The 17,029-nt window shown below is 42.7% G+C and overlaps 1 protein-coding gene and 1 pseudogene across 1 annotated transcript; both read right to left on the bottom strand.

Moving 5' to 3' along the window:
• Window positions 1-11,123: 11,123 nt before the first annotated feature.
• LOC123468108 lies at window positions 11,124-12,488 on the bottom strand. Its single transcript, XM_045167766.1, has one exon. The coding sequence runs from the start codon at window positions 12,486-12,488 to the stop codon at window positions 11,124-11,126; it is 1,365 nt and encodes a 454-aa protein (XP_045023701.1).
• Window positions 12,489-13,102: 614 nt separating this feature from the next.
• On the bottom strand, window positions 13,103-14,520 carry LOC116930732 (annotated as a pseudogene).
• Window positions 14,521-17,029: the final 2,509 nt, after the last annotated feature.

Genomic DNA, 17,029 nt, shown 5'->3' with positions numbered 1-17,029 from the left:
ACGAGCTCAGGGACCACATCGAGCTGTCGTTAGAAGGGGCTGCGGGTAAATGGTATGCATGCATGGAGGCATCAGGCAACCTTCCCGCTGCGTGGTCAGACGCACAGGGGCCCCGGTGGTGGCAGGAGTAAAATCAGCGCTGTTGACACAGTTTACGCCCGTAAACTATGTGCAACATAACGAGGTTAAACTGCGCGGGAGGAAGCAGGGAATTGAAGAATCGACCCTAGAATACTACTACGATGTGCTCGATCTATGCCGTAGGGTAGATCCGCATATGGCTGAGGCCACGAAGCTAGCACGTCTCTGGCAGGGTTTGCGTCCTAGTGTCCTAGAAAAACTATGGAGTTTAAAGCCCACCAACTGCAATGAGTTTCTCCAAGAAGTAAAACGCTTCCAGGAGATGACCGATCGAGGGAAGCAAGACGAGTGGGCGATGGGAGTGATGGGAAGGGAGGAAAGAACCCAGCATAGCCCAGCGGGGCAGCAAGATGCGTCCGTAGCTACGAGGTTGGAGAAAATCGAAAAGATGTTCGAAGACTTAATGCAGAAAAGAGATAATTTTAACCAAGGGAGAAACATTAATAGAGGGAGAGATCCAAAGGCCACGCCTAATTGGACACCCGATGGTAAGCCCATTTGTTTCAGGTGCAGGCAGCCGGGGCACCTAAAACAAAATTGCCAGATTCCCATGGAAAATCGGCAAGGAAACGGGAATGGGGGGAACCATCGTGCTACGGGAGATACTCAAAAGACCAACCCCACGTTCCTCGGCCTCCTAAGGGAAGAGAGCGGATCAAGTTTTCCGTTACTTCGCATTGACGTAACGAAACTTGTCGTTCAGGATGTTATGTGTAATGGGAGAAAGATACCCGCTGTCATTGACACGGGGGCAGCCGTGTCCGTTTGTTCACCCGGGGTAGCCACGTTATTACGCCTTGAGATAAAACCCTGGCTAGCGAACAGGCTCGTGTCAATTAACGGCCAGGAAATACGTCCTGGAGGAGCGGTAGAGTTGGAAATATCGGATGGCGAGTCAAAAGTAGTCGGCAGAGTTCTGGTGTTAGAAATGGGGGGAATTGACCTCTTACTCGGTAAAGACTTCCTGGAGAGATTTGGAACGAGAATGAAAATTGGAGCTCTGCCTGAATTCATCATTGGGGACATTCCAATGGGGATGATGGCAGAAAAAGAGATTGAAACACCCGAGTTGGTGTCCCGAGTAGGGCGCATGATACCCGCACGTTCATCGGTGGTGGTCGAAATAGAGTTGACAGCAGGAATCCAGGGGAAGAACGGGGCAATGATTGAACCCTCGACTAGCGTACTGGAGCGGAAGGGCGTCTCAACGGGGCGATTGTTAGTAGCGGATTGCGAGACGTTCAATCAAGTGCTGGTAACCAATTTCTCAGATCGCAATCAGTGGGTACCGAGAAATATGGTCCTGGGGACGCTAGAAGAGATCACCTTAGCTGAAGAGGGTACAGATAGCGAGAAGGAGGTGGTGGCGTTGGCCGCCCTGGGAGCACCCAAATGGTCACGAGAAGTGTTCGGAAAGTATGTCTCGAAGGAAATTGGGGTGGATAGTCACGACAAAATTGTTGGGGTACTTCAAGATTTTGAGGACTGTTTCGCCGGGGAAAATGACAGACTCGGGGTGTGCAACGTAGCGGAGCATGCGATCGAGACAGGGGACTGTCGTCCCATCCGACAAAGCCCTTACTCGAGCGCATGGAAAGAACGGGAGCTAATGCAGACGCTTGTTCAAGAGATGGAAGACGCTGGAGTAATAGAGAAGTGCAATGGACCCTGGAGTTCACCAGTGGTACTTGTGCGGAAGAAGGACGGGGCCTGGCGGTTCTGTGTGGATTACAGAAAGTTAAACGCGGTGACACTGAAAGATGTGTACCCCTTGCCCAGAATTGAAGAAACCCTAGCCAGATTGGAGGGTTCGGCTTTCTTTTCAATCACGGATCTGCAATCGGGTTATTGGCAGGTCCCCATAAAGGAGAGTGATCGCCCTAAGTCAGCTTTTATAACAGCGGATGGCCTTTATCAGTTTAAGGTGATGGCTTTTGGGTTGTGTGCGGCGCCTGGTACGTTCCAGAGAATGATGGACCTGGTTCTCAGTGGGTTGAGATGGTCCGCGTGCCTAGTGTATTTGGACGACATTATTGTTTATTCCCAAACGGTGGAAGAACATGTGAAGAGACTCCGAAGTGTATTTGAGTGTCTTAAGTTCGCGAATCTAAAGGTGAAGCTGAAGAAATGCTTATTTGCACAAACCAGACTGCAAGCTCTAGGTCACGTCGTGGATAAGGATGGAATCGCCCCGGATCCTGAGAAGATTTGTGCGGTTCGAGAATTCCCTAGACCGCCGGCTAACGCGACTAATGCCCAGAAAATTAAACATGTGAGGAGCTTTATCGGGCTATGTTCGTATTACCGGCGATTTATCAGCAATTTTGCAAAAATTGCAAAGCCGTTACACGACCTCACGAAACAGGGAAAATCCTTTTGTTGGGGAGCAGAACAAGAAGGAAGCTTTAATGCTCTGAAGGAGCGTTTGATTGAGGCGACACAATTAGCATATCCCGATTATGGGAAGCCGTTTGACATTCATCCCGATGCCTGTGAATACGGGATAGGCGCGGCGCTAGTACAGAAAACGGGAGATGGAGAGAGACCGGTAGCCTTCGCAAGTCGTTTGCTATCAGCTACTGAACGTAACTACTCAATAACCGAGAAGGAGTGCCTTGCGCTTGTCTGGGCAATGAAAAAATTTCACTGCTACATTTGGGGGATGACGGTGAGAGTTGTGACGGACCACCATGCTCTGTGCTGGTTAACTACGAAGAAGGATCTGGCTGGAAGACTAGCCCGTTGGGCACTGCTGGTACAGGGTTATGAACCCCAGGTGTTGTACAAAAGTGGGAAATTACACGAGGATGCAGACGCGTTGTCGCGGTACCCAGTAGGCCCCGCAGAAGAAGAAGAAGAGAGCGATTCCCTGCTACCTGTGCTGCTAGTCACGCTCAACGGGGACTTGGAGGGAATTCGCGTGGGGCAAGAATCTGTCCCACAATGGAAAAAAGCATTAATGGTACTAGAACAACGGCCTGACGCCCCATTTAAAAATTTTGTATTGCAACAAGAATTGCTTTATGTGCGTACAATTGGGCAACAGGGGAGCAGGCTTCGACTATGTGTCCCACCGAACTACAGACAGGTTGTCTTGAAAGCGTGCCACGATGACATTACCGCTGGGCACCTCGGGGTGCGTCGGACAGCAGATCGGATCAAAGCTCGCTACTACTGGCCAAAATTAGAGAAACATGTGTTGGGATACGTGCAGGCCTGTGTGCTGTGTCAGGCACGAAAATCACCTCCCATGAAACCACAGGGCTACATGGAAGTAATAAGAGTAGAACGACCCTTTGAGAAGGTGGGAATTGATGTTTTAGGACCATTTCCGGTGACGGGTGGGGGCAATCGGAACATCATTGTAGCGGTAGACTATCTGTCTAAATGGGCCGAGACGCGGGCCCTACCCACCGCTACGGCTAAAGATGCAGCAGAATTTTTTGTTAAGGACGTGGTACTCCGCCATGGGGCACCGGAAAGCATCGTGACCGACTGTGGGAAGTGTTTCATTGCAGAATTTACTAAGTCCATAATGGCCGCTCTGGCGGTAAACCACCGAGCTACTACTCCATACCATCCGCAGTCAAATGGTTTAGTGGAGAGGTTAAACCATACTTTGGCAGACATGTTGTCAATGTATGTGAATAAGGCACATACAGACTGGGATACCATCCTACCCTATGTCACTTTTGCTTATAATTCAAGCCGCCAGGAATCAACTCGCAGAACGCCTTTTTTTCTGTTGTATGGTAGGGAGGCAATACTACCCATAGATGTCATGATGAATGGGAACCCGAATCCGGTGAAACATGACGGGCAAGACGAGGTGGTGAAAAAACTGGGGGAAGCTCAGCAAGTGGTGGCCCAATGGCTACATAGAGTGCAAGAAAAACAAAAGGACGCTTATGATGCAGGACGAAGAGTGGCAACAGATTTCAAGGTTGGGGATGAAGTCCTGGTGTATAAACCTTTTCGCAAAATAGGGCGGTCTGAAAAGTTGCTACATCGATGGCGAGGACCCTACGTGGTTGTCCGTGAAACTTCGTCGTTAAATTACGAGGTAAAGTTGCCACGGGCGCGTAAATCAGAAATTGTTCACGTGGTCAGCATGAAAAAATTTGCTAGAGGTTCGCCAGAGGTGACAGATAGGCCTAACGAAGAAAACTTCCTAGGGGATACTTTACCAATAACTCCGCCAATGGAGGGGAGTCAACGGCCAGTAACAACTGAACCCCGACGTGGAAAAGGCCCAATCGGCGAGCTGCGTCAGCAGAGAGAGGAGAAAGGGGAAAGAACTGCACGGCTAGAAGCAATCCAGGAGGAGCCAGAGGAGGAGGAGGGTGTCGATCTCGAAATATCCCGCCCGGAACCACAAGCACCTGAGCAAAGTAGGGGAGGGAGAGGAGATCGGAGAGAAGTCGAAAACAACCCAAGCGCTATGGCAACCCAATAACCTTCAGCCCCTTGATGCTACTCTTGACACTACTATGTGGGGCAATGCCATGTGGGGCATCTCCTCGGGAGAGATTCGTAATGAGTGGGGTAGTTTTTCAAAATCTTGGGGAAGTCAACTTCAGCGACTCGGAATGGGTAGTCGTGACTGAGGTGTCTTTTCGACAAGTTGAGGCTACCCTGGGCCATCTTGGACAATGGCTGGCGGAGAAACTAACACAGCACGAAGGTGGACCACTGAACGAGGATTTTAAGATTGGTAATCGAATCAAAGAACAATTAACGGAACGAGCGACAGGCTGCCTAGAGGAACTAGGGGTAGTCAAGAGTAGATTCAATCACCTGAAGGAAGCAATATCCGGGAAACAGCAGAGGGCCAAGAGAGGTTTAATTGATGCCGGTGGGAGTGCCCTGAAATGGCTTTTCGGCGTAGCGACGGATCGAGAACTGGAGGAGCTTAGTAAACATCTCGACTCTCTGTCAAAAGAGACATCCGGTATTGTGAGCACTCTGGCTGAGCAGGCGACCCTTGTCAATGAAAGCTTGTGGGAACTACACGAGCACACTGTAGTCTTGAGTCAATTGGAGCGAGCCCATCAGACGCTGGAAAAGGAATTAAATAGAGCCAAAATAAATTTCGTAAACGCAATGAATGTATTGGAACGGCAGTCAATAGTCACGGCAAGAGTGGATGAGGCTTTCCGAGCGGCACACCGGTTATTGGAATGGACCAAGATGACAGTAGACGACATAAGCATTGGGTTAGCCCTACTGGCATCTGGCCGATTACCTCCTGAAATGTTTCCTCCCGCCCAATTAAGAACGGTTCTGTCTGAAATCCGTTCCTCTCTAGCCTCAGGGTGGGCCCTAACTCCCGCACTTCAAAGAGGAGATCTTTGGCGGGCTTATCAGGAAGCGAATGTTGTGACAGCATCCACAGAAAATGGTCTCAAGTTATTCATTCATTTCCCTATAGTAGAATTTGAAAAGACTTTTGAGTTATATGAAATTTTTTGTGTTACCCGTGTATGACGCAGAAGGTGGGGTAGGACTTCGTCATTCTTCTTTACCCCAATTTTTGGCAGTAGCAGGAGATCAACAAACGTTCATCGAATTAACCGAGGAAGAGGTAAGATCCTGCAAAGATAACTCGGGTTCGGTATGCCCCCTCGCAAGGGCCATCGAGCGGAAAAATGCAAAGAAAACGTGTTCCATGGCGTTGTTTTTACAGGATACAGAAAAGCAAAAACTTGAGTGTCAACAAGTGTTTGTGAAATGGAAAGGACCTGAAGCTTTGTATCTTGGACAGCGTCAGTGGGCGTTGTCAATAGGGAGAACCCAAACGTTGGTAATCACGTGCCCGGCGCGAGCTGGAAGTCGGAAACAGTATAAACGGGAGTTGGCGACCGTCGAAATTGTGGAAATTCCAAAAGGGTGTTCGGGTCAGACAGATGACTGGATCCTTCAGGCAAGCTATCAGAGGGAGTCATCTACTTCCTGGGAGGAATCCCCGCCATCCCAACTGAAGGGCATCAACTGGACACTCCCAACAGGATCGATAGACAAGCCCCAAGAATCGACGTCGACGTCACTACAGGCTATGATCGCCTCGACCCTTGGAAAAAACAAGGCAGCCAGAACAATGGCCGATATAGTTGGGAAATCTATACGTCAGCTGAAAGAAGAGGATGAAACCCGAATACGTCTACAGTCAACCCCGCCGTCTTACCCATACGAGTTGTTGATGGGTACGATACTCACGGTTATGGCAAATCTCACTTTGTGGTTTCTATTTTACAGGGAAAAGCAACAACATGACCGAGAAAGAATCGAGGTGAGAAAGCGGCTCGGGGTGTTGGAGACAACAGGCAGCGTTGAAGGTGCAGGTGACGGAGAGCAGGCTGCACAATGGAGCACTCAACTGGCTAAATTGGAGGTTCGAATAATAGAACATGAGCAGCACTGTTTGGAGACGCTTCGAAGTCTGGAGCAGTTAACTAAATAGAAGCGGCAAATCCCCCTACTGATGTTATTCCGTGTTCTGATGACTGTTTTATTTTTTCTTGATGCTTCGCATAGTGTTGACCTTGTAATGGGTAGATCAGATCAAATGACTTCCATAGTTTAGTCAAAAGAGGCTATAGCACTCTTACAGTAAAGAAAGCTTTGAAACCGTAGGCCTTAGTGGGAAACAGTAGTATAGCGAATTGTAGAAATTTTAGCTAAAGGGAGAAGTCTCAAAATTTAGATTCGTTTTTCTGGTTAAAAATAAATAATAGCGGTCGGGACGACTCGCTATCTAGGGAGGGAGATGTCGCGGTTATTTGAGGCCCCATGGACTAGTTGTCACGTCCGGCGCTTCTGTATCGGCTATTGACCGCAACTCTACCCGAGATGTCCGGCAGTCTTGTCAGCAGATATTTCTCCCGGTAGCTGCTGTCTACGTTAGTGCATAAATACTTGTGTGTGTCCCTTGCTGTGCCCCAGTCTAGTTGTAACTGTTTGTTAGTACTGTGTGTGTGTGAGCGCATCGACAGTGAATACAATCTTAATCGCTACTTTAGTCTCAACGTTATTCCTCCGTGTTACAATATGTATACTGCATCAAATATACTTGTATTCAATGTGAATACACTGTTGTACCATGAGTTTTTACTTCTATATGTAAACAGCATCAAATATACTTGTATTCATTGTGAATACACTGTTATACCTTGAGTTTTTACTTCTATATGTATACTGCAAGGAATATACTTGTATTCAATGTGAATACACTGTTATACCACGAGTTTTTACTTCTATATGTAAACTGAATGGAATATACTTGTATTCATTGTGAATGCACTGTTATACCATGAGTTTTTACTTCTATATGTAAACTGCATGAATTATACTTGTATTCAATGTGAATACACTGTTATACCATGAGTTTTTACTTCTATATGTAAACAGCATCAAATATACTTGTATTCATTGTGAATACACTGTTATACCTTGAGTTTTTACTTCTATATGTATACTGCAAGGAATATACTTGTATTCAATGTGAATACACTGTTATACCACGAGTTTTTACTTCTATATGTAAACTGAATGGAATATACTTGTATTCAATGTAAATACACTGTTATACCATTAGTTTTTTCTTCTATATGTAAACAACATCAAATATACTTGTATTCAATGTGAATACACTGTTATACCTTGAGTTTTTACTTCTATATGTATACTGCATCAAATATACTTGTATTCAATGTGAATACACTGTTATACCATGAGTTTTTACTTCTATATGTAAACTGCATGGAATATACTTGTATTCGATGTGAATACACTGTTATACCATGAGTTTTCACTTCTATATGTAAACAGCATCAAATATACTTGTATTCAATGTGAATACACTGTTATACCATGAGTTTTTACTTCTATATGTAAACAGCATCAAATATACTTGTATTCAATGTGAATACACCGTTATACCATGAGTTTTTACTTCTATATGTATACTGCATGGAATATACTTGTATTCAATGTAAATACACTGTTATACCATGAGTTTTTACTTCTATATGTAAACTGCATGGAATATACTTGTATTCAATGTGAATACACTGTTATACCATGAATTTTTACTTCTATATGTATACTGCATCAAATATAATTGTATTCAATGTGAATACACTATTACACCATGAGTTTTTACTTCTATATGTAAACTGCATAAAATATACTTGTATTCAATGTGAATACACCGTTATACCATGAGTTTTTACTTCTATATGTATACTGCATCAAATATACTTGTATTCAATGTGAATACACTGTTATACCATGAGTTATTTCTATAATTTTACTTCTATATGTAAACTGCATGGAATATACTTTTTTTCAATGTGAATACACTGTTAATATGTAAACAGCATCAAATATACTTGTATTCAATGTGAATACACTGTTATACCATGACTTTTTACTTCTATATGTAAACAGCATCAAATATACTTGTATTCAATGTGAATACACTGTTATACCATGAGTTTTTACTTCTATATGTAAACTGCATGGAATATACTTGTATTCAATGTGAATACACTTTTATACCATGAGTTTTTACTTCAATATGTAAACAGCATCAAATATACTTGTATTCAATGTGAATACACTGTTATACCATGAGTTTTTACTTCTATATGTATACTGCATCAAATATACTTGTATTCAATGTGAATACATTGTTATACCATGAGTTTTTATTTCTATATGTAAACTGCATGGAATATACTTGTATTCAATGTGAATACACTGTTATACAATGAGTTTTTACTTCTATATGTAAACTGAATAGAATATACTTGTATTCAATGTGAATACACTGTTATACCATGAGTTTTTACTTCTATATGTAAACAGCATCAAATATACTTGTATTCAATGTGAATACACCGTTATACCATGAGTTTTTACTTCTATATGTAAACTGCATGGCATATACTTGTATTCAATGTGAATACACTGTTATACCATGGGGTTTTACTTCTATATGTAAATTGCATGGAATATACTTGTATTCAATGTGAATACACTGTTATACCATGAGTTTTTACTTCTATATGTAAACTGCATGGAATATACTTGTATTCAATGTGAATACACTGTTATACCATGAATTTTTACTTCTATATGTATACTGCATCAAATATACTTGTATTCAATGTGAATACACTGTTATACCATGAGTTTTTACTTCTATATGTAAACTGCATGGAATATACTTGTATTCAATGTGAATACACTGTTATACCATGAATTTTTACTTCTATATGTATACTGCATCAAATATACTTGTATTCAATGTGAATACACTGTTATACCATGAGTTTTTACTTCTATATGTAAACAGCATCAAATATACTTGTATTCAATGTGAATACACTGTTATACCCTGAGTTTTTACTTCTATATGTATACTGCATCAAATATACTTAGCAATTACCAGAGGGATCGCGTAGCGATCCCGAAAGGTAATTAGAATTGTGCGAGAATAAATGAAGAGACGACCCTAAGGGTGTAGACACATATATTTTAGCTCTTTAAAGAAAAAAACAAATAAACCCGTACTCTTCCTGGGCCTGACAACGCCCCCATATCCTCAGACTTATTTTCTAGGCTTGCCAAAAAGATTCAATCACACAAACACTCATACGTGACAAATAACACGATAAACCATGAATGACCAAAACAAACAAATTCGCTGAGAACCAGAGAAAAAAACCCTGAAGTTTCTTCGACAGGGGAAAAAACAACTCTGTTTGCGAATTACAAGAAATAAACATGATTATAAACGGGAGGGAAAAAACCATCGAAAGGAACAGCGATTTATTAGCAGTTGTTCTTGAACAACTTTCGTTTAGCCATGTAGCTCTCCTCCTTGTCGGCCGCTGGGATGACTTCAATTCTGACTATTTCTTCCGTTGAAACCCCGGGACTTCTTGGATTGATATACTCTATTCAATGGCAACCAACACAATTAAATTATGAATAAATGAAGTTGCTGGGTGGGGTTGGGTGGGAGAGCGACCCTTAGGGTCGTCTCTTCATTTATTCTCGCACAATTCTAATTACCTTTCGGGATCGCTACGCGATCCCTCTGGTAATTGCTAATTGTGCTGCGAAATGACATTTCGCTAGACCCTAAGGGTGATTTCACAGATTGCGGATTTAATTGTGAGTTTGTCAGAAGACTGCCGACTCGATTGTCGGTTCTGCTGAGCGGTTATAAAACCTTCTAAATGTTGACTCATGGGCCCAGCACCCGGCCCGTAAAATTGCTTCGATTGACAATCCGCTGACTACCGCTTTAGACGCAGCGGCGCCTCTAGTTGAGTGGGCCCCAAAAACATCCGTATCAACCCCGGCGCTATTTAGCACAGAACGAATCCAACGGCTCACCGTGTTAGATGACACTGGTTTGTGGGGGGAAGTAACGGCTACCAATAGTCTGCTACAATTTGTCTCTGTGCGGAATTCGTTCGTTCGTTCTATATAATCTTTCAGCGTTTTTACTGGACATACTTTAGGGTCCGGGCAACCTGATAATGAAAACGTCTGTAGCGGACCACTTCTCTGTGCTTTCCTCAGGGAGTCTAAGGAGAATTTTACGCCGTTTTGACCGAATGTCACCGATTTGAACTCGATCGATGCAATCTCCGAAACCCTCATGAGCGTCGCAAGGGCGACTAACGTTGCTGCTTTGCCTGACAGAACTGAAAGGGATAACGAGTCGTTCTCTCCCAACGATGAAATGAAGTCGATTACCTGACTGGGGTCCCATGTAACGCTGTATCTGGGGTGCGGGGGATTCTGATTAAAACAACCTTTCAATAGTTTCACTACAACCGGATGTTCACCTATGCGCAAGCCATCGACTGGATCCAGGGTGCTAGATAGCATTGATCTATGAATATTAATAGAACTATATGACATGCCCGACGAATGCAAATGAGATAAGAATTCTAACGCTTCCCCTAAATCGTTTGACAAGGGATTCGAACGCCTCCCCAAACACCAATCCATCCATTTTCTCCAGGCGGACTCGTATGTGGAGTGATTGCTGGGTCTGTTTCCGGCCATGAGTAGGTCGACCACTGTTGCCGAAAACCCTCGCATAAGGTACTGTCTCCTGACAGCCTCCAGACGGCCAAGTGTAGCGCCCCGTTCCAGATGAGCGGGTGGGTCTCGTCTAGTGCTGATTTCTGCAGGTCTTGCGATGGTGGAAAGAGACGGGGGACGTCGCACGACAGCTCCAGTAGTAACGGGAACCACGGTTGGCCTATCCATACGGGACATACAAAAACCACCAGAGCTTTTTCACGACGGATCTTCTCAAGGCACTTGAATATCAAGGCGAAGGGAGGAAAACAATAGGCTAATAACCCACCCCAATTTACGGAAAATGCATTTGTCGTCATCGCCCCGGGCTGCGGATGCCATGATATAAATGACGGGAGCTGCGCATTCCAAGGCGTCGCGAAGGCATCAACTTTTGACGGCCAAAGATCCTGAATACGGCTAAACATCCGCTTGTCTAGCCTCCAATCGCCGGAGTCGGGTCCAGCTCGTGATTTCTCATCCGCAATTATGTTCAATTTCCCAGCTACGTGGACCGCTTCCAGCGATATTCCGCGCTCCTCGCACCACGATGTTAATTCCGCTGATATGACTGTCAGCGCTCGGGACCTAGTTCCCCCACAATGATTTATGTATGCTACCGCTGTAGCATTGTCGAGATGAATACGGATGGCTATGTTTTTCGAGCGGACTGCGAACGCCTGTACCGCGAATAATGCGCCCAAAAGCTCAAGCTCGTTGATATGTCTTGTTGAGTCCGTAAGCGTCCACGATCCCCTTGTCCTAACCTCATTACAGCAAGCTCCCCACCCCGATAAGGAAGCGTCAGTATATATTTCGAGATCCGGTGCTTGGGGAAAGAAAACCTTATCCTTCGCTTTATCTAGATTAGCCACCCACCATTTTAGATCTTCCTGTGCTTCGAGCGAGAGCAAACACTTGATCTTTAGATTGGAATTTGCCGCCTGCGCCTTCCTAATGTAGAAACTTTGTAAACGACGGTAGTGCGCCTGTGCGTACGGAATTGCCGGAATTGCCCATGTAAAGTTTCCCATGATGGACGCTATCTCTCTCAGTGAAACGACCTTCGCTAAAAGAACTGCTTCACACATAGCCTTTACCGCTTCTATTTTGGCTATTGGCAATGCGAATGACAATCGATTAGAATCGATAACCAGTCCCAAATATTCTAGCCTCTGTGCTGGTTCCAGTATCGATTTCTCCCAATTAATAATGAAACCCAGACGCTGTAGTAACTCCATCACTACTTCCAGATCTGCCAACACGCGCTCTCTAGACGTATTTAAAATTAAAATGTCGTCCAAATATATTATCAGTCTCAACCCTTTTTTCCTTAAAAAACCCATAACTACTTTGAGAATTTTTGTAAAAATTCGCGGTGCGGGTGCGAGACCGAAGGCTAGACAGGAAAACTGGAAAATACGCCCCTTCCATTGAAAACGCAAAAATTTCTGATGGGAGGGGTGCACAGGGACCATCAGGTAGGCATCTTTCAAATCTAGCTTCGCCATCCAATCCCCTTTTCTCAAAAGAAACCTGGCCGATTCTAGATTCTCCATTTTAAAATGTTCATATCGTATGAACTGATTTAATGGTTTAAGATTGATGATGGGCCTAAATCCTCCCGATTTTTTCGGAATAACGAATAAGGAGCAGACGAAACCCTCTGAGCCCTTTGCAACCTCAGTGATCGCCCGTTTCCTAATTAAGTCCTCCACCTCCTTGTCGCAAATTTTAACCATTTCTTTTGACATTGCAACAGGGGGGGGGGATTACAAGCTGGGTTGGAAGCGCCTCAAAATCTAATTTTATGCCCTGCGCAATCCCGTCCAAAACCCAACTATCGTCCGTCACCTCACTCCATTGGCCCGCAAAGGCCAACAATCTGGCCCCCACCTCCTCTTCTGACGGTTGGGTCGGAGAAATAACGGGTTTTGAAAAATGAACGTACCTCTGAACACCTCGCGTCCATGCTTGGGCACCTGCTGGTCGCCCTCGCTCACCTCCGCCTCGGTGCGGCTGCTCCGTCGCCTTTCTCGGCCGCAGAACGAATTGATGGCGCGGCAGTGAATAAGATGGGTCCGCGAGCGCCTTTCCTTTCGATCCCAGATTCGTCCTGGGTTTTGCTGTTCTCGCCAGCGTCGCGTCCTGTGATGCTTCTTTAAGCATCGATTCCAGGAACTTACCGGTGAAAAGGAGCTCGCGAGCCTCCTTTCCCGGCGCGAAAGCCTCAGGTTCGGCTGTGAGAAAGTCGAAGGACGGCTCCACTAAGGCAATCACCGTCTTCCGTCACTGTTTCGTGATATGATGGTAGGCACGCGCCCACTGTCGCAACGCATCTTGCACCAATTCTTGTGCCTTTTTCTCCGTTTTTCCCTCGCCGAGAGATAGAATGCGCGTGTAGAGATCAATAAGTGGCGGGCCCACGTCCATGATCTTAAGTTGAGTCGTAATTAATGATTCTTCCGACGCGTTTACGGCCTTAAGCTTCCCTTTCTCTTTCGCTCGCCTATGCATGTAGCCGTCCAGTTTCGGGGGCTTCACCGAAAATTCTTTGTCAAGAAATTCCAGCGGCGTCTTCTTCAAAATGGCTTTGGAATCTTCCGTCGAAACCCCTTTCGTCATCCAACCCGAAAGCGCATCACTCACCTCCTGAGGAACTACTAACGGTGCTGGTTCCGCCTTATCACTTGGCTCTGGGGTCCTTTCCTTCGACGGACCCGGCTCGGGTGACACGGACATGACTGCCGACGCACGCTTTGATTTGACGGCTGGTTGCGGTCCCGGTGGCTCTTCGGACTGATTGCTGCTTGGCCGCCACGGGCGATTATAGAATTTCTGTAGCCTATCCTGATCGTCTAAATCGTCCAGAATCAACTCGTCTAATCCTTCCTCACTTTCCGGCTGCTCTTCGTCACCGTAACTATCCTCGGTCCCTTGATCCAGAATGCTAGGTCTCTCCGATTTTTCCCTACGGAGAACGCACTCGCCGTATTGACTTCTGCCTCCCTGTTCGGCTAACGGATCCACTTGACGCTGATCGTAGATTTGCCTACCTCCGTTTCTCGGATTTCTACTGGGTCCTTGCGAATGGAAATCCCATTGTTCAAAAACGTAATCCGGCCCTACTCTACCATAACCCTCGTAGTGAACGTGGCCCGGTACAGCTGGGTATAGCGCTTGATCCCGATAAAACTCACTCGGCGCAGAACGCAAGGGCGACCTTTCTCTCTCTTGGAAACGCGATTCGTAATAGTCACGTTCATACTGCATCAAATATACTTGTATTCAATGTGAATACACTGTTATACCATGAGTTTTTACTTCTATATGTAAACAGCATCAAATATACTTGTATTCCATGTGAATACACTGTTATACCATGAGTTTTTACTTCTATATGTAAACTGCATAGAATATACTTGCATTCAATGTGAATACACTGTTATACCTTGAGTTTTTACTTCTATATGTATACTGCATCAAATATACTTGTATTCAATGTGAATACACTGTTATACCATGAGTTTTTACTTCTATATGTATACTGCATCAAATATACATGTATTCAATGTGAATACACTGTTCTACCATGAGTTTTTACTTCTATATGTAAACTGCATGGAATATACTTGTATTCAATGTGAATACACTGTTATACCATGAGTTTTTACTTCTATATGTAAACTGCATGGAATATACTTGTATTCAATGTGAATACACTGTTATACCCCGAGTTTTTACTTCTATATGTAAACTGCATGGAATATACTTGTATTCAATGTGAATACACTGTTATACCTTGAGTTTTTACTTCTATATGTATACTGCATCAAATATACATGTATTCAATGTGAATACACTGTTATACCATGAGTTTTTACTTCTATATGTATACTGCATCAAATATACATGTATTCAATGTGAATACACTGTTATACCATGAGTTTTTACTTCTATATATAAACTGCATGGAATATACTTGTATTCAATGTGAATACACTGTTATACCATGAGTTTTTACTTCTATATGTATACTGCATCAAATATACTTGTATTCAATGTGAATACACTGTTATACCACGGGTTTTACTTCTATATGTAAACTGCATGGAATATACTTGTATTCAATGTGAATACACAGTTATAACATGAGTTTTTACTTCTATATGTAAACTGCATGGAATATACTTGTATTCAATGTGAATACACTGTTATACCATGAGTTTTTACTTCTATATGTAAACTGCATGGAATATACTTGTAATTAATGTGAATACACTGTTATACCATGAGTTTTTACTTCTATATGTAAACTGCATGGAATATAATTGTATTCAATGTGAATACACTGTTATACCATGAGTTTTTACTTCTATATGTATACTGCATCAAATATACTTGTATTCAATGTGAATGCACTGTTATACCATGAGTTTTTACTGCTATATGTATACTGCATCAAATATACTTGTATTCAATCTGAATACACTGTTATACCTGGAGTTTTTACTTCTATATTTATACTGCATCAAATATACTTGTATTCAATGTGAATACACTGTTATACTATGAGTTTTTACTTCTATATGTAAACTGCATAGAATATACTTGTATTCAATGTGAATACACTGTTATACCATGAGTTTTTACTTCTATATGTATACTGCATCAAATATACATGTATTCAATGTGAATACACTGTTATACCATGAGTTTTTACTTCTATATGTAAACTGCATGGAATATACTTGTATTCAATGTGAATACACTGTTATACCATGAGTTTTTACTTCTATATGTAAACTGCATAGAATATACTTGTATTCAATGTGAATACACTGTTATACCCCGAGTTTTTACTTCTATATGTAAACTGCATGGAATATACTTGTATTCAATGTGAATACAGTTATACCTTGAGTTTTACTTCTTATGTATACCAAAAACTTTATCAATGAAACACTGTAACCATGAGTTTTACTTCTATATGTATAACAAATATACATGTATTCAATGTAATACACTGTTATACCATGAGTTTTATTTATATATAAACGCATGAAAACTTATTCAATGAAACACTGTTATACCATGAGTTTTTACTTCTATATGTATACTGCATCAAATATACTTGTATTCAATGTGAATACACTGTTATACCATGGGTTTTTACTTCTATATGTAAACTGCATGGAAATATACTTGTATTCAATGTGAATACAAAATTTACTTTATAAATCATAATAACTTATCTAATACTATACCATAGTTTACTATATGTAACGAAAACTTAAAACACTGTTATACCATGAGTTTTTACTTCTATATATAAACTGCATGGAATATAATTGTATTCAATGTGAATACACTGTTATACCATGAGTTTTTACTTCTATATGTATACTGCATCAAATATACTTGTATTCAATGTGAATGCACTGTTACACCATGAGTTTTTACTGCTATATGTATACTGCATCAAATATACTTGTATTCAATGTGAATACACTGTTATACATTTGAGTTTTTACTTCTATATTTATACTGCATCAAATATACTTGTATTCAATGTGAATACACTGTTATACTATGAGTTTTTACTTCTATATGTAAACTGCATAGAATATACTTGTATTCAATGTGAATACACTGTTATACCATGAGCTTTTACTTCTATATGTAAACTGCATGGAATATACTTGTATTCAATGTGAATACACTGTTATACCATGAGTTTTTACTTCTATATGTAAACTGCATGGAATATACTTTCATTCAA

The sequence above is a fragment of the Daphnia magna genome, unplaced genomic scaffold (genome assembly GCF_020631705.1).
Source record: "Daphnia magna isolate NIES unplaced genomic scaffold, ASM2063170v1.1 Dm_contigs291, whole genome shotgun sequence".
NCBI lineage: Eukaryota > Metazoa > Arthropoda > Branchiopoda > Diplostraca > Daphniidae > Daphnia > Daphnia magna.
The sequence above is the reverse complement of the archived record's forward strand: the minus strand, read 5'-3'. Positions and strand labels throughout refer to the sequence as shown.

What these genes read in the sequence shown, in the direction of transcription:
- LOC123468108 (XM_045167766.1), bottom strand. Translation starts at nt 12,488, where the DNA reads ATGGAGTTACTACAGCGTCTGGGTTTCATTATTAATTGGGAGAAATCG.